The 26376-nt window shown below is 37.3% G+C and overlaps 1 protein-coding gene across 7 annotated transcripts; it reads left to right on the top strand.

Moving 5' to 3' along the window:
* The first annotated feature begins 1046 nt into the window (after window positions 1-1046).
* Window positions 1047-24844, top strand: CIBAR1 (CBY1 interacting BAR domain containing 1). 7 transcript variants are annotated; one of them, XM_080380754.1, is made up of 8 exons: window positions 1052-1561; window positions 6362-6430; window positions 10726-10827; window positions 14438-14542; window positions 15703-15816; window positions 17415-17534; window positions 22241-22336; window positions 22925-24844. In XM_080380754.1, exons 1-8 carry the CDS (start codon window positions 1067-1069, stop codon window positions 22928-22930), a joined length of 1107 nt encoding a protein of 368 aa, XP_080236880.1. In that variant the 5' UTR covers window positions 1052-1066; the 3' UTR covers window positions 22931-24844. The 7 variants fall into 7 exon arrangements, with proteins under 7 accessions (XP_080236881.1, XP_080236880.1, XP_080236879.1 ...); XM_080380753.1 differs by having other exon boundaries at window positions 22238-22336; XM_080380757.1 differs by adding an exon at window positions 3566-3800 and having other exon boundaries at window positions 1434-1561; window positions 22238-24844.
* Window positions 24845-26376: the final 1532 nt, after the last annotated feature.

Below are 26376 nucleotides of genomic sequence, written 5' to 3'. Positions count from 1 at the left end.
GGGAATGGTATGTCTCAGAAAGTGTTCGAAGTAAACAATATGCAGACAATATGAACTAGATAACTGAAGGGGACTTTGGGGGGCTTTTTTGGGGAAAAAAAATTCCTGCAAAATAATCTATCCAGAGACAAGATCATATTGCACTCCGATAACAGTGTGACATGGTAGAGACGGATGATAGAGTGGTAATTCCATGGTAGTTATGTGTAATGTGTAAGACTTGAATGCTAAATTCAGATCTTGCTACTGTATGAAGAATTACTGAATGTCACATTAATAATAGAGACGTAATTATTAGCTAAGTCATTTAACTGATTTATTATATTATTAATAGTGGGTTGATTTAACAATAAACATTATAGCCTCTCAAGCCTGCAGTCAAAAGAAGTTAACAACTTCAGGTAACAGCTGACCTTTCACCCCTGCATCCTCTGAAGAACATTTTGGGATTAGATGTATTAGTCTGCCAAGTCCTTAAGGGCTGCAAGCCTTCGGGGCAAATTTTACCAGTGATGTTATAAACTTTCCTTAAGGAAAAATGGCACCATTTCATTTTAGATTAGTTGGTGCGAACCACTAAATAGATCTAAAGAGATCTGCATTCTTTGAAGCGTAGTTTGCTTTAGGTGAATTAAAGCTTCGGTTTAAGTGATCTAATCAATCTGCTTTTAACAGGAAAAAAAATGACAAAAAGTTAAAAACCAAATCGTAACTAAAGCAGTATCTATCCACACGCTCAGGCAAGCCTATACATTTTCTCATGCGTGCTAACACTTGTCTAAGTAGTTCTCTCTCCTGTGTTGCTGTATTTTCCAGTGGGTTTGTGTTGGACACCGCACAATTCCGACCTTCCCTGCAGGAGCCTTTTCCACGTTGGCCTTGCACACCCCTTGCTGGGACTGTGCCAGCAGCCTTTCTTCAGTGCTGAGGCAGCATGCTGCCCACACAGTTCCTAAGTCACATTCCCAATACACTGTCATTACAGAGAAGAGATTTGGGTGTGTTTTTTAAGTGGATTCCCGCCACCCCCCTTTTTTTTTTCTTTAAAGACCTTTCCTGGTGCTCCATGGGATTTTTCCCTACAGCTGCCCAACCTCAACAGGTCCCACTCAGAGATGGCAGACAGGTAGGCTGCTTGCCCTGGTACTGCCTCTCACTTGCCAAGCCTAGATGTGCAAAAAAAGGGGCATTTACAAAACTCCGGTACCTGTCAGGGCCTTGGCGCTGCACTTCTCCTGGGGACAGCCAGCTCGGGAGCTGGAGACCCCTGCCCCCGCCGGCAGGGCCGGGGCTGTTCCGCGGTGGACAGCCGGCCTGCCAGGGCCGCCAGGTCTACTCGGACCAGACCCCTCGGCGAGCCACCTACCCCGCGGCGGCGGAGAGGCCGCAGCCCGCCCGCAGGCGGCGGGGCCGGGGCGGGCCTGGGGCGGGGCCGGGCCCAGGGAGGGCGGGCGGCGGGTGGTGGCCATGGAAACGAAGCGCACGCGGAGCGCCGCCCTCTTTCCCGCCGGGCCGCCGCCGCCGCCGCCATGATGCTGCTGGGCCGCGGGCTGGACGCCAGGTAACGGGGCGGTGAGGGGCTGCGGCGGGGGAGGCCCTGGGGTGCCGCCGCCTCGGTGCCTGTTGCGGGTCTCTGCCCGTGCTCCCGGGGGCTGGCGTTGCGTCGGCTGGCGGCGTCGCCTAGCCGTGCCGGGCAGGGGAGGAGGCCCTGTTTCAGTCAGGGTACCCAGGGAGTGCCGTGGCGGTCTGGGGGCGATGCGGGCCCAGTCCCCCAGACCCCCAGGTCAGGCAGCTGACTTCCCTGAGCGTGGGGGATCCGCCTCTGTTTTCGTCAGGTAAAGGCCGCAAAACTTTTTTAGGCTTAGTATGCTATGTAAAGATGAAGACTTGCCAGTTTAATCGGGCCTCTGGCAGATAATTTTGTGGCCGCCTCTAAGCGGTAACAAATAATTAGGAGGGGGGAAAAAACCCCAGCTTTTCACAGCCCCATCTAAGGAAATGTAGTGTTGCATGCCTTAAAATTAAATATTACTTGCATGGGAGTACTGTGAGATCAAAATTATAAAATAGGTGAGGGAAGCGTGCTTAAGACTTCCCCCGGGAGAGGTGCACTTGCTGACATTAACACCTTCCAGTAAAATAGGAAAGATGTACCTTTTACTGAAGACTTTATCAGATAGTATTGATTTTGAAAACCAACTTTATTAATACTTAATGAGACTTTTACTGGCCCATTCACTGGCTGAAACCATTCCTATTCAAATGGTTCTATGCTCAAGCATATCCTAGCGGACTGAACAACTTGGAATTTTATTTTTTCATGGAACAAAATCTCTTTTGAATAGTCTTCTAGACTGCTTGTCATAAAGCAACACAGCTGGAGTTTTGCCTGCAGCAGAACTTTGGCCTGAAATATTTTTTCTGAAGAGTTCCTGAAAGAAGGTGGTTTTCATTTGTATTGACTGCATTGCTGTTTAGTTTTAAAGTATTAAATTTCTTCCAGTTTTTCTGATGTTCATGTGCCCTGATATTAAGTCAATATTTAAGCATTGGTCGGCATTTGGAGTTGGGATAGCTTAAGGGTGTAAAGGAAATTTCTGTTTCTGTTCCTTACCAAGACAGTGGTACGAGTGAATTGTCTTGCTAAGAATTCCAGCTCTTCACATGCATCCCCTCATGTAGACCATGGAGACTTCTTAGAACCCAGTATTTGGCAATTTCTGTTAGCCAAATTGTCCTGTAGTTGATTCAGTCAGATCAACAACTGGCGTGAATTCACTGACACTGATTTGGTTTAATAGTATCACTGAAGCATAGCTAAAGCAAGATCAAATGATGTATGAATAGGAAGGCAAAATATAAAGTGAAATATATGAATTAAAATTTCAGAATTACTTCTGTAGATCATTAATAATGAAACATACAGGCAGTTGTTTCAAATAAAAAAAAAAGAATATCATTTAAAAGAAAATAATTTGTTGGTGTGATGAGTGTCCTTTAAGTGCTTTTAGAGTTTTCACTGCTGTAGTTGTGTCCATTCACTTTTCTTGTCTAATTCTCAGGGATATTTATCCTCTGTAGTGCAGACCAGGAGCAGTTTGGTGCCTGTTCACAGTTTAAAGAACATTTAATACCTTTATGTGTTTGCCCTCTACTGCCTAATTTCTCCAACTACTGACTTGTCTGTTTAGATTGCAAGACTCCGGCAGGAGCTGTATGACACTGTCTTGTCTGAGACCCAAAGGCATTACCACTATGTTAGTGATTAATACCAACAGCAATAGTGAGCTTTTGCTTAACCACAGGAGGAAAACCTCTGACCTGGTTTTTGTGATTTGGGATTTCCTCTATTGGATCTTTATTTCTAAGTATAAGTCCTGGGGTTTTTGTTTGTTATCCATTTGTAAATAAGCACGTATTACATGTAGATTTCTATTTTGCACTGAAATGAGATGTCCAAATAATGCATAAATTCATAACATTATAATTATATAGGTTTTTTCCTGTATGTCTTGTAAACAACTCTACCCTTCTTATTTTCTACTTATTTTTCTTTGGTACCCAGGGACAATCAGACTAGACAAATACAAGATGCTGTTTCAAATGTGGAAAAACATTTTGGTGAATTGTGCCAAATATTTGCTGGATATGTACGTAAAACTGCCAGACTACGAGACAAAGCAGATCTTCTAGTAAATGAAATATATGCATATGCAGCCACAGAGACACCAAACTTAAAAGTTGGACTGAAAAACTTTGCAGATGAATTTTCCAGACTTCAGGATTATCGCCAGGCAGAGGTACAAAATTAAAGCTGTACATGTTGTGTTTGCCATCTGAACTTTTCAGTTGCTTATCTGTGATTAAAAGGGAAAAGATATACTCTGCAATCATGAGAGAAAACACTTTTAAATATATTAGTGGCACTTTTAAATATATTAGTGGCAGAGCAGGATAGGCTGCCAAAGCTGTCGTCATTCACTCTGCTAATAACTTAGTGAAAACTGCCAGCGATTAGTCCTGTTGAAGTCAGTGAAACTATACATATGAGTGCCCACAGAATTTGAGACAGCAAGGCTTTTGCTGGTCTTAAGACTTTGGAGTATGATTTATGGTTAAGAAAATGTTCTTTTAATTTTGTGGCTTGAGTTCTGTAGCAGCAGCTGAGGTAAAGTCAGTCATTTTCCTTTTGCTGAGTCTGTTACCAGCAGCAGTATTGAAGAGAATAGTAACTGGAATCCTTCACTGGGCACTGACAGCCTCTCTGAGGTACTGTCAGGGTCCACTGTACATTTCATAAATCTGTAGTTCAACACAAAAAGTACAAACTTGATTTGGACCACGTGTGACAATATAGTCACATTTCTGCTAGATAAGTGAGTGTAAAGAAAGGTGTTTATGCCACTTACACACCTGTGTGTGGGGCTAGTCAAACTGTAACTTCTGATTCAATATTCCAAATGCTGAGATTTAGGAAAAAATAAATTCATTCACATGTACTCAAAATAGTTTTTTGAGTACATATCTATTCTTTCAGTAGGACATAGAAACTTCCCGTTTATAGTTTTGAAAAGCTAAGAACTGTAATTTTAAAAAGACTGAAGTAGGTGACATTCTTGATGTTTTCAGATAGGACTTAAAAAAAACCCTGAAACACCAGTCATCTTTCTGTATTAACAAAGCAGAGAAAGAAAACCTTTTAGAAGTAGTTAATCTATGAGGTATCTGGTCTACTAAGTGGAGGGTTTGAAAAACAAGAAATACACGTGGATCTTTAACAGTGTATTTAGGGCCAGATTTTTAAGTAGTAAGAAATCCAAGAGTGTGGATAGTGCAAAATGGTGGGGTTTTTTCATATGCTTTTTAGGCATTTGCCTCCAGCTGAGCCACACATAGGTCCTTATGCTTTAATTGATGTAATAGCAATTTATCCCTCTATTAGTAGGGTAAATTTATATGGTGGCCAAAGTTGTACATGAAGTCAGACTGTGTGATCTTTTTTTTCACCTTGGAACTGTGAATCTGCAGTTTTGAGGTACCTATGTAACAACTTCAGTTTTGCTTCTTTTAATCATGTTCTAAAAGCTGACGTCTGGCCTACATTTTCATACCATGCCTATCCACAAACCACCACTGCCCTTTGAGGAAGAAAAGGCAGAAGCAGCAAAGGAAAAGAGAAGCTTTTAGCCTTTAAATCAAATTCTCCTTTGCTTATGAAAACCAAATAGATCACCTCAGAATTATTTCTTTTGGGCATCAGGTTAATTAAGAGTTTTCATATATATTGACAGTATGGGCAAGAGATAATTAGCTTATAAGGGTTATGGATTTCTAGTTTTCAACTGCAGTGCTAGATACATAAATGCTGAGGTGTGAGGTACTTCCAGAACATGTGGAAGGGTAAGCAAGCAAGACAGGCAGGTTATTTGATATGTCTATATCATTTGCTTCATTTAGAGCCCTACTGCCCTATTCCATTCTATTCTATTGGTAGTTTAGGTGAAATTGTTTGACAGTGCACTGATAGAGTGCAGTAGAGGAGAAATGTTTGTTCAGTTGGCATAGATATTGGCTGACTGGTGACTGCCAGTTTAGAGGAGAGTGTAATGCCTGCCCCTTTCTAGTACAGGTAAGCACCTTGTCCTAATTTGGATGCAGCAGCGATGGGGCAGATGACTCACTGGTCCAAAGTCATCAGCAGCTTACGCTGGGACCACTTGGGCAGTATTGTCAATTCGACAAGCAGGCAGGTCTTATCCTATTATCTGTCTGGCCATATGGAGCTGTTTTTCTGACTAGGAGAACTGAAGCAAAAATTCAGATGCACTCGTGTGAGAGCATTCATGCATTTTACACAACCTGTTGTTGGTATTTTTAATATTTTCAATACCTACAATGCTGTTTCCATTATTTTTAAGAACTGAAGTGTTGCATTTCTAACAGTATGTTTGATACCAGATGGCTTAGTCCATAATCTATCAAGTGTAGTGCAAATACACTGATCTTTGCCTTCAGACAGAAAGCTACAGATCTCCAAGATGCAGTGTTTGATGTGTTTAGTACTGAGTTGTTAGAATCTCTGTGTTTCATTTGTCTTGATGTATTGCCAATGATGAAAAAGGAATTCTACTAGAAATGAGCTTGAGCTGCTCAAAATACAAATGATCTACTGGTTAATTTAATATATTGTAGTTTTGGAATATTTTTGAACCTCCATCTCACTATATTTTCATCATATATGGACTAAATTCCTAATAAGATGAGTCACTAGGAAATTAATTGATTCCTATTTTTGCACACCATAGATATGGATGATTTTAGTGACTTTGTGATTTTTTTTTAATTTTTTTTTTTTTGATAGGTTGATAGGCTTGAAGCCAAGGTTGTTGAACCTCTGAAAAGCTACGGGACCATAGTGAAACTTAAAAGGGTAGGTTAAATGTCTGTTTTCCCACAAGGTACATTTTGGTGTTCCGGACGCTCAGTTGAAAACTTCTACTTTGGGGTGTGTGGGGGGGGTGTGTTCCAATTTTTCATATTACAATAATTGGTCAAAATTATATAGTAATACATCTGAATTGAAGCTATATATATGTTGGAGGAAAAAGTTTTGATGTGAAGGCAAGAATATTCAGACTCTTGGAGCACAATCAAATGCTAAAAAAAGGCATTCAGGATAGTGTGAAACTTCTAGATAGTGCAAATTCAGGACATTTTTCTTTATAAATAATGCCATTCTATTATTATTATTCAGAGTTCCAAAAGGTGAATTACATGTAATGCTTTTGGCTCTTAGTCATCTGTATGCTGCCTTTAACAGCTTTTCTGACTTGGAAGGTTCTACATTGAAGTTCATAACGTAGAAGACACTTTTTGAAACTGATAAATAGGTAGTGGCCTGAATCCCTCTGTCCTGCAGAGTCATCAGGATGACCTGAAGATACACAAAAAAAACTGAGGTCTCTTGATTCACTGTGTTCGGGAAACAGTGTATATAGGGGTTGAAAATATTCCCACAAAATACCTGAAAATTTCCTCCAGGAGGGATAAGCTTAAGCAAGTAAATTTTAATAAGCAGATACTGAATTATAGGATCAAATAGTTCATTGTAACACTTGTATATTATATAGAGGGTAACTTCATCCTGTAAACTCAAATCTGTAATTAATGTATATATCTGTATCATTATTTGATGGTATTTTACAAACAAAAATGTTGCAATGTGTTCATCAGGGTTAATTTGAGTACATTGTGGCATTGCCTCTCAAACTAGCATTTTTCATGGTTTTGTTCTTGTATCTTTTCAATACGGTGAGGAACAGAGTATGGTATTTGGAACTTACTGCACAGCTATCTCAATTGTTAGAGAAACAAATTATGAAGGAATTGCATCCTGTACTTGAGTGGTACTACGTGAGGTAGTCCTTAACAGAGTTGTAGACTATAGAGCCTGTATCCTAGATTTTAGTATCTAAATAGTTCACCATGAAACAGTTTGTGAGACCTAGAACTGAGTATTATAGGATATAAATGTTGAGGGTAGAAGACAAGTTTCATGTGTTTGTAGGCAGTGGCATTGCTGAGGAGACACAGAGCACTACAGCAATGCTTGGGGCTTCCAGAAGATACCATCTTGAGGTGCATTGCCACTGATAGCCAGTAAATGCGGAGGACAGAAGCAACTGAAGGCAGGTCATCCTTTGCAACAGTGAATGGCATTTTCTGTTGTCTTTGCCTTTCAGAATGCCAGAAAGCATTACATAATGTTTATCTTGGTGACTGCCAGGAGTACAAGAGCATTCTTCAGCTGCAGATGGGATTAACTATTTTATCAACTTAACCTTTGAACTAAGAGAGACTTTAGTAAAGGTGTAGCCCATTATTTTTTTTTCCCCTGCCCAATACAGTAAACCTTGATTAAAACTTCAACTGTCTGGTCTTCAGTTATAATCTCTAATACTGGGACATTCAAGGTTTGTTACTCATGTAAAGCTAGCACAGGGTGCTAACTGTAGGACTGCTTTACCTGTAACTACATTAGTTGATTAAGTAAAACTAGGTAGAATATGTCATTATAGCACTCTATAAAAAAGGAGATGTTCTCACTGCTACTTAGTGGATCTGTTCCAGGATGTACACAAGCTGCATCTAAAAAGAACTGTTGCTATTTCTGTGGGGTAAGACATCAATGTCCTGTGATACCAAATGCTTTAAAGTGGCCCAGGTCAATCAGAATACTGTTGTTGTCCTTTAACTGCTAATGCAATTAAATAGTTTCATTCACATGCCCTGGTTTACTATGCTGAGTAGCTCACTGGGGCAGGATTTTGCACCTTCAGTGGAGTCTAGTATAATATTCTTGTCCTGTAATGCAGCTTAATTGTAGGATTTTAGGATTTCTTTCTGTTTCATTGTTCTGTATATCAATCTTCACTTTTCTGCTTTTTGGCAACTCTTGTTCCCAGTTCCTTTTCTTCATATAAAACAGGACATCATAAAACCAAGGTAATCCACCTGCAGAAGAAAGGATTGGTTTGCTTTAACTTCAGTGACTAAAGCAGGTAACAGTACAGTGATGAGGATCTGCCAGCTCATTGTTTGGTGGACGGACTGTAGCTGTACTTCTGTATGATTTGAAATTAGATGGTTGACCAGAGTTCTTATGTGTATCTTGAATTCATAATTTAAAGCCAGGGGGACTATGAATAATTTTGTATTCTCTGTACCTGTCCTTTTTCTCACTGGCTGTTACATTCCATTCCATTTCTCCGTGGGTTTAAAGAGTATTTTCCAAAGCCATACCAAATCTTGCTCTGACGACGCTGGAGGGGAATATAGGATAGTCTGTGGTAGTTAGTGTTTAGCTGATGTTTGTGGTGTTTTTTTTTAAAATGAAAGACTTCACCCAATTTTTGGTTCTTGTTATACGTTCCACTGAGATCGAAGAGCTCTGTGATGCTCTATTTTTTTCTGGATGAAGGTATTTAGATGCTAGTAAAACCAATTTTTCATTCTTTTCAGTTAGCTAGTAGTGCAGACCATTTCCCCCAGCTTTGGCTAGCAGAAAGGCCTATTTGATGGCTGCTGTTGCTACAGAGAACAGAGGTAGGGAAGAGGACAGTGCAGTCCCTGTGGATATTTCCAAAGTCACTATGGGCTAGAAAGAAAATACTAAATTTTGCAATGGCAACTGCAGTGGTTTCCTTAGCATTCTCAAGGATACTCTGCATGAAAGTCAGAACCCTTTCAGCCAACCATTACATCTGATTGACTGTTTTAAATGGTGGCTAGAAAGAGTGCTGTTAGCAGGGCTCAGTCATTAAGTAACACTAAACGTGCAGCTGTGACCATACAAACCTGCTTTGTTCTGTGGCAAAAATAAATACATTTTTCTCTTTCTCTACATTTAATTTCAAATATCAAAAAAACAACAGCAAAAATAGTTTTGGTGGGCTAAAGATGCAATTGTTTTATCAGAAGCCAGCTCTGTGTCCCTTAAGGTAAAGCAAAATAACAGTGGTATACACAAGGACATACAAACAGACAGAAAGGACAGAAGTAAGGAAGAAACTGCATGTTTCTTCAGATTCATTATTGAAGAAATGGCACTCTTGAAACTTGGCACGCTTGTGCTTGTCATTGACCAGTGATCAGGGTCACAGGATCACAAAACTTTTTGAAGAAGACACTTTATTTATTGCATGTCTTTGAGGGTGAAGGAGACCTACAACCATGTTAAAATTCTGAAATCCAAGGAAGGAGCACAGAAAACTTCCCAAGATGATAGTTTTTAATAGCCTTAATCCACTCTGTTCTGGACTGGTAGAGAAACCGGAACTGGTCATTTTAGAGGAAATGATGGTTTGAAATGCATGCCCAGTTCTTGCCTTGGATTTTGTTAGACAATGACTTTGGGCTGTATTTCTGCTTGTTCTAAGGTAGTGCTCCTTTAAATTAGAGCCATCAAAATTAATGTCATTTCCCATACCAGCATCAATGGAGTGATAAATATCTGACTGACAATTTTAGATTACCTGTATGCCAAACTATTTGCAAAACACAGGTTTTTTGAACAAGGATTTGAGAGCAGTATGTAAACATTCTTAAATGGTCACAGACCTTCCTAGATGTACACCCTACTTCTCCTTTGGAAATGAGGAGCAAAAATATTTATCCACAATTTCTTCCTTTTCTAGATCAGTAAGTTTCATCTTCTCCAGCTACACCATTAGTAGGATATTTTGTTCCAAATGTATTTAAACACCATAATCTCTGTGTACAGTTTTGTGTTCTTCGTAACTTCTCATTGGTACTGACTGCTGCCTGTTACAGTTTTCTCTTAACAATTTATTTGATACTACTTCTTATTTCTAAGTATCACCTTTATTCCACTGCTAAGCCTGGAATGGGCCCATCTTCTTACTGCGTCAGGGATCTCAGCTTTTGATCATCTATATTTTTCATGAAAAGCTGTAAATGTATTTTTCTTTTCCCCCACATTTTAAATTATAGTATGTGCCACAGAGTGTTGTTAAAGGTGCTAAACTCTCTTGGCCCCCATTGATTTCTCTTTCAGGGGAACATTTAAGGGCAAGATCAGTAAACCTGGTTTTATTTAAAGCAGAAGTTTTGTTCATGTTTTCTAGGCAATGCATGTGTGAAGAAAAGTGCATTTGGTATTATCGTAGATGTATTTCAATCATGTCTAAAACATTTTATTTCCAGGATGATCTCAAAGCAACTTTAACAGCAAAGAACCGAGAAGCCAAGCAGTTATCTCAACTGGAAAAGACACGCCAGCGGAATCCATCAGATCGACACATTATTGTATCCTGTATCTCTAGTGGCTATAAGAAATATTTTTTAAAACTTCTCATGAATTAAACTATTGTGTTTAGAAAGTAACAAGAAAAGAAGGGTCTTTAGAGAGACTGTTTCCTATGTTGAATCTTTTCTTAAATTTTACTATGAGTTACAGCTTCTAATAGCTGCTTCGTTACTTCCTTTTTGATTGAAAAGAAACTATGAATTATTTGATATGTTTATGCAAGAAAGGGAGGCATAAATTGCATCTAGGAATTTGGAGGGTTTGAAAAATGAGCGTAATCAGACAATTCCTTTTTTTATTTTTTTGCTTTTCTCCCTGTTGTTTTGGTAGGTGTTGTGCTTCCTTGTACCTAGATGGAGCATGAGTTTGCTCCAGCTGTGAGACAAAGTATGAAAGGAAAATTTGTTATTCTGTTAGTAGAATACTCAACCAGACTACTCTTCCTTTCAAATGACAGTGACCCTTGCCAGTATGCTGTTCTGTATTATAGAGGGAGAAATTAAGCCTCCACAGAATTACCATTAAAATCTCATTGAAGTTGTAAACTCTGAAGCAATCTGAATCTAGGAAATAGCAAAATAAAGGGGATCAAGGCAATCTTCAGTCCTTTTATGCCTATATACAGCATTTAAATTCATGATGATGTGCTGTTTATTTTTTTGTTATGCTCTAGCATTGGATTCAGCTGTGAAGCTGTCCTATTTGTAGGATTTAATCAACTTTATTTCAGAAATTAGGATCTTTCTAGTGACTAGGGCATGGGACTGCAGAAAGTGAAAATGATTGTGATGGTCAGATGCCACCCAGGAGAATGACATTTTATTTTTGTCTCTGCCAAAGAATTCCCATTTAATATTAATCAAATTGGTTAAATAAAGTGATGACTAATTAGAATTCCTCATGTAATAGACACACAGATGTCAGCCATAGGGTTATAACTTGAGCTGTGATGCAGAGTTCTCTTCCATTATAATTAAAGGAGTAAATTGTAACAGCTATTCTCCCCAGAGGGAGACTGGTCCCATTTTTCTCCCTTTTGCACTAATTCCCAGTTGATTTCATGGGTATATGGCTGGCATCTAGCTTTTTTTCTTCTTGTCTCTTTGCACTAAGCTAATCCCAAACACCCTTCTGCGCCTTAGATTCTTGCAACACCTGTTTTCTGTACTTAAGACCTTGCCTGAAGAGTTATTAAATCTCGGTACAGTCTGGTTTTGCATATGGCCAAAGGCGCCAAACACTATGTGTCTGCATTTTAAAGTGATGAACGCAAAATGCATTAAAAAGTATTGGGAGCAGGAATATGTTCATTTGCTTTTGAGAATGTATGCAGGTCAGCTTTCGGGTCTGAGAGAGGCTTCACCATGTCTATTAGTGTAGCTGTTACGCTCCAGTCTTGAGGAACTGTGATGTTTCAGCAGCTGACAACTTTGGCCACAAGTAGCAAAGGTTCTGTGCTCCCAGATTTCAAGTCCATCTTATGAAACACGGGGGTAATACAGCTTTGAAAATAAAGCCTTACCAGAATTTTTTAAAATACAAAAATGAGTTTTTAAACATCAAAATTGATATTTTTTTCTGAAACAGTCTACCTACATTGTCTGGGGGTTTTTTTGGTTTGTGGGTTTTTTTATGAATAAATAACCAAAACCCCAGTCCAAAACAGTTTTCCTGAAATATTTTGGCCTGGATACCTGAATTCTAGCAAAGCTATTACACACTGTAAGTAATGTCTTACAGCAGGAAGCTTCAGACAACATAATAATAGTGCCCTCCAAAGTATACAGAACTTTTGAAATACTAAATTTTGAAATATTAAAACCAGAAGTGAAAACATACTTTTATGAAATATTTATTATTATTTTGCCTTTTTTTTCCTTTACCAGTATTTCCAGTCACAGGTGAGCTTTCAGAAGAGAAAATATTAAACTGCAGACTATGCAGGTTTTGCAACTTTAGACATTTCACTCTACAACAAACAAAATTCCTTTCCCAAAGCATCTGCGCACAAAATCTGGCCAGTCTATTTAAGATGGATCGAGCAATAACATAACTGTATTTGTATGTGTAATGGCTGCTTATGCATGACAGCTGCCTTCATTTACAGAGAGTAACTGATTGTAATAATTGAGAATACACAAAATGTCTTGTCTTACTCCATTTCCCTTCTGTGTTTTAGATGAAAGGCAGATGAACATGTGATCTTATGTACTACTAAAGATCATTACCAATTTTGCTAGCCTAGTAATGGCAGAGTTGCATCTATGACTTTTAAGCTGGTTTTCTAAGGAGATTGTTTCAAACTGATAATCCCATAATATAAGTTTACTAGTTCTTAACCAAAGAAAAAGAAGTGACACAGCATGCCTTATGCTGTAGGTTTCCATATACATGTAACACTAAAAACTAGATCATGGGAACTAGGCCTGTGGTGTCTATTTCCATCTTTAAAAAAAAAAAAGTTTCTCTCTGAAGTTGCAGTGTTGTAGAAATGGGAAGAATCCTACATCTTGAGTGTAGGATACAATTACTTGTTTGATACACTATTTCCAAGTCCCAGGACAGAATAGATTCCTGATGATGCTCACTGACAGAGTTTGTAAGTACTGTCTTGACTAATCTATAATGTTTGACCAATAATCTATTGAAAATTAAAGTTAGTCCCAAATTTTGCAGTCAAGTGCAAGCTCTTACATCTTTTACATCATTATTTTGTAATAATACACAGTTCTCACAATTCTTCTTAACCAGAGTAGCTTCAATACCTTTATTTAAACGGTAATACGCATTTTTTGTACAGTTCATAGTTTTATCTAATTAAAATACATATCTAAAATGCTTTTTTTAGTAACAAATAAGAAGAACATGTATTGATGCATTAGGGATTGGTTGGTGTGTCACCTTCCCAGTGCCCTTTTGAAGATATGTTTCATAAAATACTTTAAAAATATAAAAATACTAGAAATATAAAATACCTGAAATGCTTTTGGATCTCAAAATTATACTAACTCTAGTCTGCTGATTGAGATACTTACGGGAGAAATGCATTAGTTCCTGCTGCTGCTCTATTGTCTATTTAAATAATTTATAAAAACCTAGTAAGACAGGGTCCTGCATGTGACTGGAAAAGGTTTATTCTAGACCCAGCAGGCTGATTGGCTCTTGAAAATGAAAGGTGATCTTTCCTGCTCATCTGCAGCTCTGGCCTGTGCACTCCTGCCCTCTCCTTTACACCAGCTTAAAAAAAAAACACATTAACTTTTCTGAAGAGTAAACACTTGTGCTGGGTTAATTCCCTGAACCCAGTCACTGTGTCATCAGTGGAGTGTCTGGGCTGGCTCAGTGGAATTAGCAGATGATTTACAGAAAATAGATGAGGGCAGTGGGACTTTAGCTACTGGCTGCAGCTAGTCATTTTTCATGTTTCAGATCAAAGTCACGACAGCGTAGAAGGCATTTTTATTTGTTTATTAAGCTACAAACAAATATACAAATAAAGTAACACAGATGTGTTGTATTTGGAAAACCCAGACTGAAATGTTTTCATGGCAATTAGGGCAAATACCTTTGTATCAAATACAGGACTAATTTCACCTTTGTGTTTACCAGGCTGAAAGTGAATTGCAGAGAGCTTCACTGGATGCAACTCGAACAACTCGGCAATTAGAGGAAACCATTGATAACTTTGAGAAACAGAAAATAAAGGACATAAAAGTATGTATGCTCACATTTCAGGACATGACATCACATTTCATCTTGCGTAATAAATACTGTAGTTACTCTTTGGCAAGATTAGCAACATTTAGTATTAACTTAAGTCTACATAAATACAAATCTTGTGGAATTCATAAATACTTAATAATCCAAATATCATGAACTTTGCAATTAAAAAAATCAGTTCATTATTCTTACAGTTTACTGAATTGAGAATTTTCTGTATCTGATTGTTTAGCGTCTGTACCTTGCAAAAGCTGCTGTATTCTACTTCACTGGTAGCTGCATTTGTTAGTGGAATGTTTTATGTGGATTAATATCAGCAAAATTAACAGAAATAGTGATAAGTAAAGAATATATTTATCCATGCTGAAATCTGTGTAGTTAAAAATTTTACTGATGAAGAAAGCGCAATATGTTCAGTGACTGCAAGTAATCAAAGCTTTCATTTCTCTCTTTAGTGTCAGACATTCAGCTGGTTAAGTCACAATGACTATATAGACTGAAAAACACTTGCATTATGTAATCTCAAATTTAATTAAAAAATTGCTGAAGTGAGATACTTTTTTATTGGGAGAAAAAGACAGACTAAGCAAAGAATGAAAGATGGTTGAAATTCCCTCCCCCCCCGCCCCAACCAAGCCAACCAGTGCTTGATGTTAAGAGTACTATGAGGAAGACTGTGTGAGTTCTGACAATGTCATCATTAATTTTTTTATATATATAAAGAATATTTTATTATATAAAATATATAATTATCTGTAAATTAGAGGTATGTATAGAATTTACAGATAACTTGTCCCCAGCCTGTTAAAAAAGATTGCTGTCAAAGCAAAAATCCACTGACTACATCTTGCAAGTATGTTATCAGGGAATAGCAAGTGAGTTTTCAGCATGGCATTTTTATTCCTACTGAGTCTCCTCTTCACTATTCAAGCGTTTACTTAGAATTTAGTATGAAATGACAACTGTGTAAGTGAAAGCCCAGCCAGCATATCTGTTTGATTTCTAAAATTCAGGTCCGACAACTTAAAAGTAGTAGGTATTGTGCAGTTATTTGTGTCATATGAATACCAAGTACAGAATTCAGTACTTTCATGTATTTGAAGTGGAAATGTACTATACTGTATTAAGAAAATCTTGTTTTCATTTCCTTTTAGAACATATTTTCTGAATTTATAACTATTGAAATGTTATTCCATGGGAAAGCTTTAGAGATATATACTGCTGCCTACCAAAATATCCAAAATATTGATGAAAATGAAGATTTAGAGGTAAGATTGATTAAGATTTGCTTTTCAATTTACTTACTACATAAAAACAGTTTTCACACTTCAAGGCTTTACATGTCCCAGGCAGAAAATGCAACATATGTTTCAGATTTCCAGAACAAACTTCTTGTGTATCTGTAGCCCTTTTTTGCACTTCTCTAGCAAGAACACTCAAGTTTATAAACTGCAGAGATTTTAAAAACAGAACGATTGCAGTGGCAATCTAACCTTTCCCACAAAATACAGATTAGAAACTTTTCTGAAATTAAGTATCACTCCAAACTCAGCTAACATAGTTCTTAGAGAATACCTCTGCAGCGCATCTCACTGTAAAGATGCATAGTCGAAAGAATCTTACACTGCTCCGGTAAGATGTTCTAAGAACTAATTACTTCATTAAAAATCTCTCCCTCCTTTCCATTCTGAGTTTCGTTTGCTTGTTTTCATCTTTCAGTCATTGGGTTTTTTAGGCTGTTCTAGAATTAAGAGACATTTGTTACCAAATTGCCTTGTGACAGTTACAGCTTCAAGTCATCAATTCTGTTCCCTTTGAGTTACTCTTTTTTTCCCCAAGACATGTTTTTCAGTCCTTTATTTATTCTTGCAGTTCTTCTGGATGTTGGGCCTTCAAAGTTGCAAACATTAAAATGTATGTTTCTGTATGTGTTCAGCTTGTCAAGAAAGTCAGATCATTTTTGGTCTTTTTTTGCAAATCTTACCAACAGTCCTAATTTTACTTTTTCCATAACGTAGCTCAGGACCAAGGATGGCAGTATTCAGTTAGCACAAGTCATATTGAGACTACTTGGTATTTTTAGTTCAGTTAAACTGTGTCATGGCAATTTTGGACTATGCTAGTTTCACAATTAAAATGTCAGGTGGCACCAATTAAAAACTCTAAGTCAATACTTTATCTTTCACGTAAAAATTTCTAATCTCATTTTAAATTTCCTGTTAATTGGGTAGTATTTACTTTCCATAAAAATACTGACTGACCATAATTCTACCATCTTCCTTGACTTCATTTGTGCAAGACTTTACTAAGAGATTTATTATTTTTAGTATCAGGCTGTTGGTCTTATAATGTACTCTTTTGGCTATTGGAAGGAACTTGTAAATATAATGGATATTACTGTGTCCCCTGTATTCTAAGGGTTTTCCCAAATTTTTCTTGAGCCGAAGATTTAATTATTTTTTTTTATGTAGCTGTGACTGGCAGCAAGGATCTGCTTGTGAAGGGGCTTAAGTGTCCATCTCTCCAAGAAACGGACAGCCTGAAGGCAGTTGCTGGGGTTCATACATGTAGCTTAGCCTGAAACTCAGCAACATGTTAGTGGCAAACCACTGCAGTTTTCCACTTGCAAAACCCCCTCAGATCTCTGATGAATTTTTACTTTGACCACGTAAGGGTGTTGATATGTCTCAGGTTGAGCAAGGATGTCGTTTTAGCTAAGAGTGATCAATCCAAACTGCAGCTGATGCATATCTCTAGAGCAGGTTTAATTGTCTAATGCTGTGTTTTTGTTAGCTTCAGTTTTGATGCTTGCTAGCTTGCAAGCTGTATCATGGCACCCACATCACAGCTTTCTTCATCTGAACAGGTTTTTCGCAGCTCACTTTATCCACCAGACTATCAATCTCGCTTAGACATAGTTCGTGCAAATTCGAAGTCCCCCCTGCAAAGAACTGGCTCCTTAAAATCTTCATTGAGGACAGTACAGGTAAGAAAGAAAAATTAAATGCTACATCACTATATTAAACAAATGTCTTAAGTAGAGCCTTAGCTAATGTACAGGTACATGGATCCACTACCTTTACTCAGTTCAGGACAGTTAAAAAGGTAAAGAGACTTCCAAGAGCATAAAGATCATATTAAGCTTTTAATAACACAGCTTCTAAATACCAGTTTTATTTACAGAATAATAAAATCAGCTTTTAAAGCTGTGTTGTTTACTTTTGAAAAGTGCCATTTCCAGCGATACTATTTCTTTCATCAACAAACTGGTATCTTGCACAGAAAAGATTTAAGAGCTCATTGTTAACAGAAGTGACATTCTTTAAATAACACTTGCATATTCTTAGTGTCAGTATCCAGATAGTAGAGTGTGAATTCTCTGCCAGATCTTAACTCAAATAGTGATACCTGCTAGCAGCAGAGCAAACCCATGACCAACAGACCTTCCCTTTTATACTCTGAAAATTCAGAGCAGGTGAGGAAAAGGAGGATGAAATAAGTGAAACAGATGGAGAAAGTGCCACTGCTTTTGAACCAGCTACCCTGCAAAAATCTTTGATAGGTTTTCAGCAGTAAACTTGCAGATATTGCAAAATGGCTAAATTTTTTTTTCTTTATTGCAGCCTTAATCATGTAACTAAGATGATTCTTACCACTGTTTTGGTTAAAGGCAAAGATAGCCAAATTCAAAACGTGCACATCCCACTTTTCTTCTTTGGATAGAATCATGCATTGATACCGTAATACTAAAAAGGTTTCTTGACTTCATACACACCATTACCATTCTCTGCTGTTAACGCAGAAATAATCAATTATTACAGTTGAGTTGCTCTATTGTTGGAGTCACGCTATCCAAAAAAGATAAAAGAACCCAATGATTCAGTGCATGAAGGCCACCCTTGACTTTGAATAAGTTGCTGTCCTCCCTATCAAACAAGCAAATTTCACATTCAAGCTACTTCAGAAAAATATTTACCCCGCTCAGTTTTTTTGAAGACCAGAGGAAGCTGTCAAACATCTGTTGCCATCTTCCTTGAGAACTTCCTGCAGTGCTGTAAAGTTGTATCAAAGGTATAGAAGCATCTGTAATTCCTTTGAGATACCACAGGCAGCTATGTTTTTGACTCTCCAAAACAAGAGAAAACTGAATGTATGTACCCTGTGATTTCTCTCAAAGATGGAGTAAAACTCCATTTTGACTAACTTGCAGATTTACCTTAGTCTTCTAGACCTCTCTTTTATCTGTATCTTCAGATGTTAAATGTTCTCATAACCCCTCACTGGAATATCTGAAAAGAATGGGAAGTCATCTAGACCCAGAGGGAAACTGCAGTGCATTTCAAAATAATGTCACCTTACTAGGTTATACAGAGTCTGCAGAGGGGGATCACATGGCAGAAAAAAGGGGTAGAACACCTACTAATGCAGTTGCTATAGGGCAGTAAAGAAGCAGCAGGCATCCTGTTACCCACAGCCCCAATGCTGCCCTTCCTGATTCTGCAGATAGTATGTTGTTGAATTACAGTAAGGGCTCTCATCTCTGGAACCCACCAGACATCTCACTAGCAAAAAATGCTGCATTCAGAAAAATCTTCAGGTGACTTGTTTTATCTTTCAGTGGATCCTTCACTCCTAAGTTTTCACAAGTCTGGTTTCACTCTGCATGGTAATAATTTATTGACTGTAGTGCAGTACTTTGGAGTTTTCAATTTGAAACAGTACAAATAATATGGTCAGTAGTTCACAGAATCTCACAGACCAAGGCTATGGGGGACACACACGACACAAACACTGACCCAGGAGGCAGGGGGTGGGGCAGAAAGTCCCTGCATACCAGATGGGATAAGCTGTGCCAGTAACACACCACTTGTCTTTTAGAGGATTTAGCACATACCATCCTTGAATTCATTTCTGGTTCTGTGCACTACCTTTCTGTATTGCTTCCATATTAAAAATCTAAAGTACTCCTTGAGCTCGATTCATTTTTTTCACAAAGAGCTACCTTCTTTTAAAGTTCTGATGCCTTAATGTGATGTCATGTTGCTTTGTCAAGCAACATGGTAATCCAAGTCCTGTCAGTCCTGGTATGAGTATTCTGGAAGAGAAACTGTATGCTAAATTACAAAAAGCAGGAATTTGCAAAGACCACTATCTTTGTGTCCATCTTAATAGTTTTGTCCCTCTACTCTTTCCCCCCCCCCGACTTTCATAGTTGTTTTCAACTCTCACTCAGACTAGCTGAAGCAATTGAGTTACTAGTTTCTCCATCCTGCCAGGCCTCATTTCACAGGCAGTACTACAAAACCACAAGGAAAGGAGTAACGGGCAATCCTGTTGGAAAGAATGTCCCAAGCTGTACTGGCAGTACAATAAGACCTGCACTTTTTTTCATTTATATGCAATTAATATTATCAGGAGAGAAAACTTCTATGTGCCAGGAAAGCTGTTTTTCATAGGATGGCTCCCTATTATAAGAAAACCTCTTTGAGAGTTCCAGACTTTTTTTTTCAAAACATGACTATTGCAGATACTTAGTTTTACACAAGTCCTGAAAACGATATTTAAATTTTCATGACAGTCCTTTGTAAATCCCTTCACTTTGCACTTTACTTGGCAGTTTATCTTCACCATTTAATTTTACTGATTCAGGTTTATATGCTATATTTTAGACAGAACTATTGCAGAAGAGAATGACGTTTTCCAGATACTTTAAATGAAGCTTAACTACACAAGTTTTATCCACATATATTTAATATAGCCAACTGTTTTGCACCTGCCGTCTAAGGCAGCAAAGTACGATTTTAACCGTGGTTAAAAAAGTCTGCATCCAGGTGTTCCAACACTGCCCACTGTGTAAGACATGAAGGGAGAATTGCCATGCTTTTCGTAGTAGCACATGCAGTGAAATACGCAGCTTAACAGCTTAAGCAAGGACAGTCATCACCTATGTGCAAACTTACAAAAGAATTCATTTTCACATAAGGTTGTTTATGATAAGCAACAAGTTATCAGATTCCATTAAACTTTTTAAAGTATATTTTCAGCATGCAGTAATCAAAAATTAAATTTTCAAGTTACTGGCATGTTCTAGCTTTATGGCAAAATAACATGGATTTAAACTGCCTAATTTCCTTTCTCCTTTTCCTTACTCAGATCCGGTTTGGTTCTTAGGATAGCAGTCTTACCACCATCTCACCACCACCAATGATAATATTTAATTTACTGTTTAGTTAATTACAGCATGGTCAAAGGTACTCAAGTAGCAAGCAGAAAAAGAAACATTAGAGCCAAAACAGCACCTCTTATTTCAGGAAGGGGGGGGATCTTATACTCAGAAAGTAACTGAAGTTCTGCTTAAGAATTTCAGATGTTTTTAACTAGAAAAAACTTGGAAAATTAGTCTATCCATTGAAATGAAGCTACCTTAACAGGCTCAATCTGCAGCAGTCCTTAATCTCCAATTACAAATCAGTGTCATTGTCTTTTTCCTCTTTCACAGAAAGACTGCTGGTTTAGGCATTTATACTCAAGTTAACCCAGCTTCATCCAATGATTAACTCCATTTTCTGTTATGTTCAGAGAATTGTAAGGAAGCATTTGCTGCAAGCTAAATTAGGTACTTTGTGAGCATCAACAAGACTAAGGATTTTTCTGCTTTCATTAGTTCAATGATTGCAGTTTGCTTTATGCACACAAAAAAACTTTTGTTACATACATAGCTGTATGAATTATGAAATCTCAGAAGTTAATTTAATAACCAGCATTTAAGGACTTTTAAAATAGGCGGTTGTTTAAAAAAAAGACAAGTTTTGTCTTCAATACTGAAGTTTTATTATATCACTGTATGTGAGAAAACTCAGAAAATATAACCAAAATTAGAGCTGCAGATGCCCTTAAGAGAGCTGCTGAACCTAAAATCATTTTTCAAAAGCATTCCAGATGCCTTGGATAACTATCATTGAGTTTAATGTTCCTTTTCTCATGGGGAAAGAAAAAAAAATACATATATTCTACTTTAAATTGTAAATGTTGCATCTTCTGTCAAGACTCTATCTTTAATAGAAATTAGATTGAGCCCTTATTAGAAAAAAGTATAGATTGCAGAATCTGTCAGATGAGATGAAAGCTTGGCAGCTGGCACTTGCTTTTAATATTTGACAAACCAAAAAGGACTACAGTATCATTCTGATGGGCAGGGAAAGAAGTTCATGAATGAATCAAGACTCCTCTAGTAAAATTTGTCTAATTTATTCTCAGAAACAGCTTAGAGTAACAGTGTTTTCATTTCACTGGAGAGCTTTCATGTCTTCAAGATAAGATTATGCATTAATACTCATCTTCAGCCTGCTACTGCCTCAACAGCCAACCCAGAAAAAAAACTGACTTACACAGTGTTCATTTTTAATATCAATTCGATCAATGCATAGGTTTCCCTATCCTATAATAGTTCTCAGGACTATGAGGATTTTATTTTTTAGGGTTTTTAGAAATCATTACTGTATTTACATTCTGTGCACTGTATCTTTCTGTTGGCATTGTGCATGTTACTGGAAGTTGAAGAGTTAAGGGATAAACAACTTCCTCCCCCCTCCCCAAATGAAAAACCCACAAGTACTTAGACTGGGAATGCCAACAGAATGTTTTTTCTTTCGGAGAACTTGATTTACTTTTGTTCGATTTTTGTTTTAGCAGATTTCCAGCAGTCTGCTAAGAAAAGATGAAGAGGAAGAAGAGGAAGATGAAGAGGAAGAAGATGAGGAAGAAGAGGAATTAGATGCTACTAAGGAAGTGAGATAACAAAACTGTTCTAAGTCTTTTTTTTTTTTTTTTTTTGGTTGGAAAAAAAAATATCCCTTTACATAAAGGCTTTTTTGTGTGTTAATCAAAAAATTCACTGCAAAACTCCAAGAGCCACAAGAACTGGCACTAACAGTAGAGTGCCAGAGAACAAATGACCAGTTTCAAAGAACGGAACAAAATCTGCTGAAAATGTACAATTTCAGTAGCTAGAAAATTAAATATTTAAATAGAATCCTGTATTATGTTTGCATAGATGTTATACTGTAGTCATATTAGCTTAAAACTACACGATGAACAGTGTCCAAAAACTGCACTAAACTGAGAAGCAGTCATGAACCTATGGGTTCGCTTGTTACTTTGCCAATATATTACCTTATTCTGTAGATACACACCTCCTGGACTTACCAAGTCCTCTAGCTGTACCTGTCATAATTATTGTTTTTATACATCCTAAAGTGACTGTAATCCTCAAGAAACTGATTACAGCAACGATCCTGTTAAATTTCATTTTGTTACTCACCTTGGATGGCAGAAGGCTGGTGAAGTGTATTGTTTTCTCATTCTTGTTTTCCTCAGGCTTGACTAAGATGACTTTTGATTCCTTTACACATACAGAATGAACATTCACAAATAAGTATCTAACCCAGTATCTACTTTTAATGCTGCTTTGCTTTTAAATAAAAGTGCCTTCATAATAAAACTAGCTGATATTTTATACAGTTGACATTTTATTACATTTGTTGACATGCTATATATAGTTCAAGTTTCATGTGTTTTAACTGGTTGATTCAGTTACTGATTCCACCAAACATACAAGAAATTGCACATTTTGAGTGTCATTTCTTACACTGTTTGGAGATGGCGGTTATATATATTCATTTTTGAATAGCATACAATTGTCTGCTAGAAAGCTGCTACCATATTGTTTATCACCAGCTTTATTGAGTATCTGCTAAAGAAAGAACATATGCATAAATTTAGATTTTAAACTTGTAAATGGGAAAACAAGTTATAACCAAATATTCTTTCAGTTACAGGACTAAATCAGGAAGTGCATGTTTTTATATTAATGCTGCCTTTGTCCACTGATATGAAATATGCAATGAATGCTTGTTTTGACGGGTGAAAAAACAGGTTTTGCCAAAACTCATGGTGATGACAATGTAAATGCAAGTGTCAAAATATAGGGTTGTTTTAAACTCAGAAAAGTTTTGCACCAGAATTACATACTATTGACACTGAACTACTGTTGATAAGGAGTAGAATACTAATGACCAATACTTTCAAAGTACCTAGGTAACTAGTTCCCATTTATTTCAGCATGTAGGGCACTTCAGTAGATACTTGAATCACAACATCAGAATTATGATTATCACCACTTTACCATTTTTATATTCACTGAAGTCACGTGGTCCATCTCCAAAACAGAGGGTTAACTTCATGACTATACCAGGTTTTCATAATACACACCTGCAAATAGCAATTATTTCTGTACTATGCCTTTAAAAAGGAATTCCAAATAAAGAAGGAAGCAGTGTTTAGATGAATTCCCACTAAAAGATTAGGAGCTAGGGTACAGAAAAAGAATGTGTTTTTTTCCTCAGCAGGTTCAAATTCCTTCTCCTCCCCTACCTCACAAAAGAAGTGGACTTTAGGAATAACAGAAAAACTTACAGAAAGGGAGCAACATGGTGTTGAACAACTTTGTCCTGCATATACGATGTTTTAAATTTGCATGTTGGATGGAAGTTGTATGACACTGAAAAACTATAGATGGAAGAAAAAGTCACTGAAGAAACTATTTTAAATCCAGAATTTAGAATGTAATTACAGAATTAGATACTTTTGCAAAGATTTTTCTCAGAAGTGCTTACTGGAAGACTGACAGTACTCCATTTGCTCATATGTATCTTTGACTACTGACACCTAGATGTTGCAGGCTTGTATCCGTTCTTGCTTCAGAGTATTTTGCCACTCGCAGGCCCCATCCCTTTGGGACTAAGGATTATCTTCTCGTACTCCTCAGACTGTCATGTTACAGCTTTCCTGACTGCCTCAAGCTGCCTCTGCACATGATCACTATTACTAGTTTTTGATAACAGAGACTGTTCTCTTTTAAATCATAATTTTTGGACAATGGTAGAAAAAACAAGGTCAGAGTAAACATTATTAAGGTGACTAGCTATATTTTATATTAATACCAAAACTGCAGTGTTTCATTTGTTAGTTACTCTTACTATATGGATGGTACCTAAAAAGCAAGGGCAGCAATTCAAGCCATGTAATTATAGACAGTCTCTGATTTGTCCTTTATACTGAAAGTACAACTCCAAACCATTAAACATCTAAAGTTACAAAACCCTATTAACAGGAAATGCTGTCACCACACCATGCGCCTGTACCACCTATTCAGGCAGAATCAGATACACATATAATTGTCCCAGGTGAGGGGAAAAAAACACAAAACACTAACCAAAACATACTAGCAAGACAACAGCTATGAAGTGTGACTCAACTGTCTCACCAACATTATTAATTAACTGATGTACTCCCATCCGTTTCCCAGTTTCCCTATGCTTCAGATCACCTGTGCATACTTTGAAGTACAAATTCTATCTTTATAGATTTTTTAAAAAACCCACTTTTTTGGCCTAGCAATCAGACATTTCAGATTAACCTAGAGTAGTCATAAACTCTAATCTGGCTTCAAATTAAAGACAAATCAGCTACAGGGCACACAAAAACCATTCTGAAATGCCTTGATTATGAAGTTTTCCATCCCAAAAACTAATGGTATCTTACCAGGAATTACGCTTAACTTTCTTGAGAACAGATAATGCTTTTTCTGAAAGATAATCTCACACTTAACTAGCAAAAAGCCTACTAAACTCCCCTATCTTTCCAGCTTCCAAATCCTTTTTTTCATTACAAGAATTCACGTGTGTGTGCAACACTAATCTAGAGACACGGTGAAAGTTTACCAATTTATTTTCAGTGTTTGAAATCTCCTGTTGTGTATTAGCTAGAAGAACTTCAACAAATCAGCTAAAGCTGATTAACTGGAAGTTAGTTGCATTCACATTTACAACACAGCTGATAATACAGAGGCAAGAATTAGTACTGAAGAAATAACGTTATCTTACAAAAATATCATGATGAAATTTCCAACAGCATAATTAGGTCTGACAAGTTTATTTTGAGGATTCTCAAAATACATCTTTATTTTCCCTACAAAGTCTCCTGGTTCCTTGATCTCTTCTACAGCAGCTATGAAATAGAAACACCAATTTGTTGGGGTTTATTTCAATTCCATTTAAACTCAGAGGATGACTCAGAATAGTACACTGTTGGAAGTTATTCCCTACCAGACAGCAAAAAAGTATGTGTGTTCAGAATATGAAAATTTAGCCACATTTAAGTTTCTTTGCTCAGAGGAATCTACATATACAGACTGGGCATTCTCATTCAAAATTTTTTTTCCTAGCACGTAAAACAGAGGACAAATAATATGAAGAAATGAGGCTACGCTAGCCTTTTGAAAATTATAGAACAAAAAAAAAATTGTTTGCTTCTACTTTGAGTTTAGATGGAAGTTTAGCAACGATAGTTTTACATAAACAAAGCAGTTAAATTTGGACTACCAGTGAGGGTGATCAGTCACTCAAACAAGCTGCCCAGAGGGCTGTGGAGTCTCAGTCCATAGAGCTATTAAAAATCCAATGGACAAGGCCTTAAATAACTTGTTCCAGTTGATGCTGCTTTGATAAGGTGGTTGGACTAGAGGCCTCCAGGTCCCTTCCAATCTCAACTACTCTACGAACCTATGAGTATCTTAGTTGTTGCCCAAGCAACTTATCTTAGTATGAGTTGCCCAAGCAAAAGTTAAAACAAGCTTTCATCACCAAGCTGCAGCTTTGTTGTCTTAGTTTGAGAGGGGACTAAGACTTCATAAAATTCTTTAGTACTCCAAGTACTCTTCAGTACAGCTGCAATATCAACAAAGTCCTTATCCATACAATCAAGTTCCC

Source organism: Falco punctatus, assembly GCF_963210335.1.
Source record: "Falco punctatus genome assembly, chromosome: 3".
NCBI lineage: Eukaryota > Metazoa > Chordata > Aves > Falconiformes > Falconidae > Falco > Falco punctatus.
This window is presented reverse-complemented; position numbering and strand designations above follow the sequence as displayed.

What these genes read in the sequence shown, in the direction of transcription:
- CIBAR1 (XM_080380751.1), top strand. Translation starts at nt 1,067, where the DNA reads ATGGGATTTTTCCCTACAGCTGCCCAACCTCAACAGGTCCCACTCAGA. An exon ending in AGAAAATAAAGGACATAAAA is followed by an intron (nt 14,543 to 15,702) that starts GTATGTATGCTC and finishes ATTTCCTTTTAG; the next exon opens with AACATATTTTCTGAATTTAT. An exon ending in ATGAAAATGAAGATTTAGAG is followed by an intron (nt 15,817 to 17,414) that starts GTAAGATTGATT and finishes TCATCTGAACAG; the next exon opens with GTTTTTCGCAGCTCACTTTA.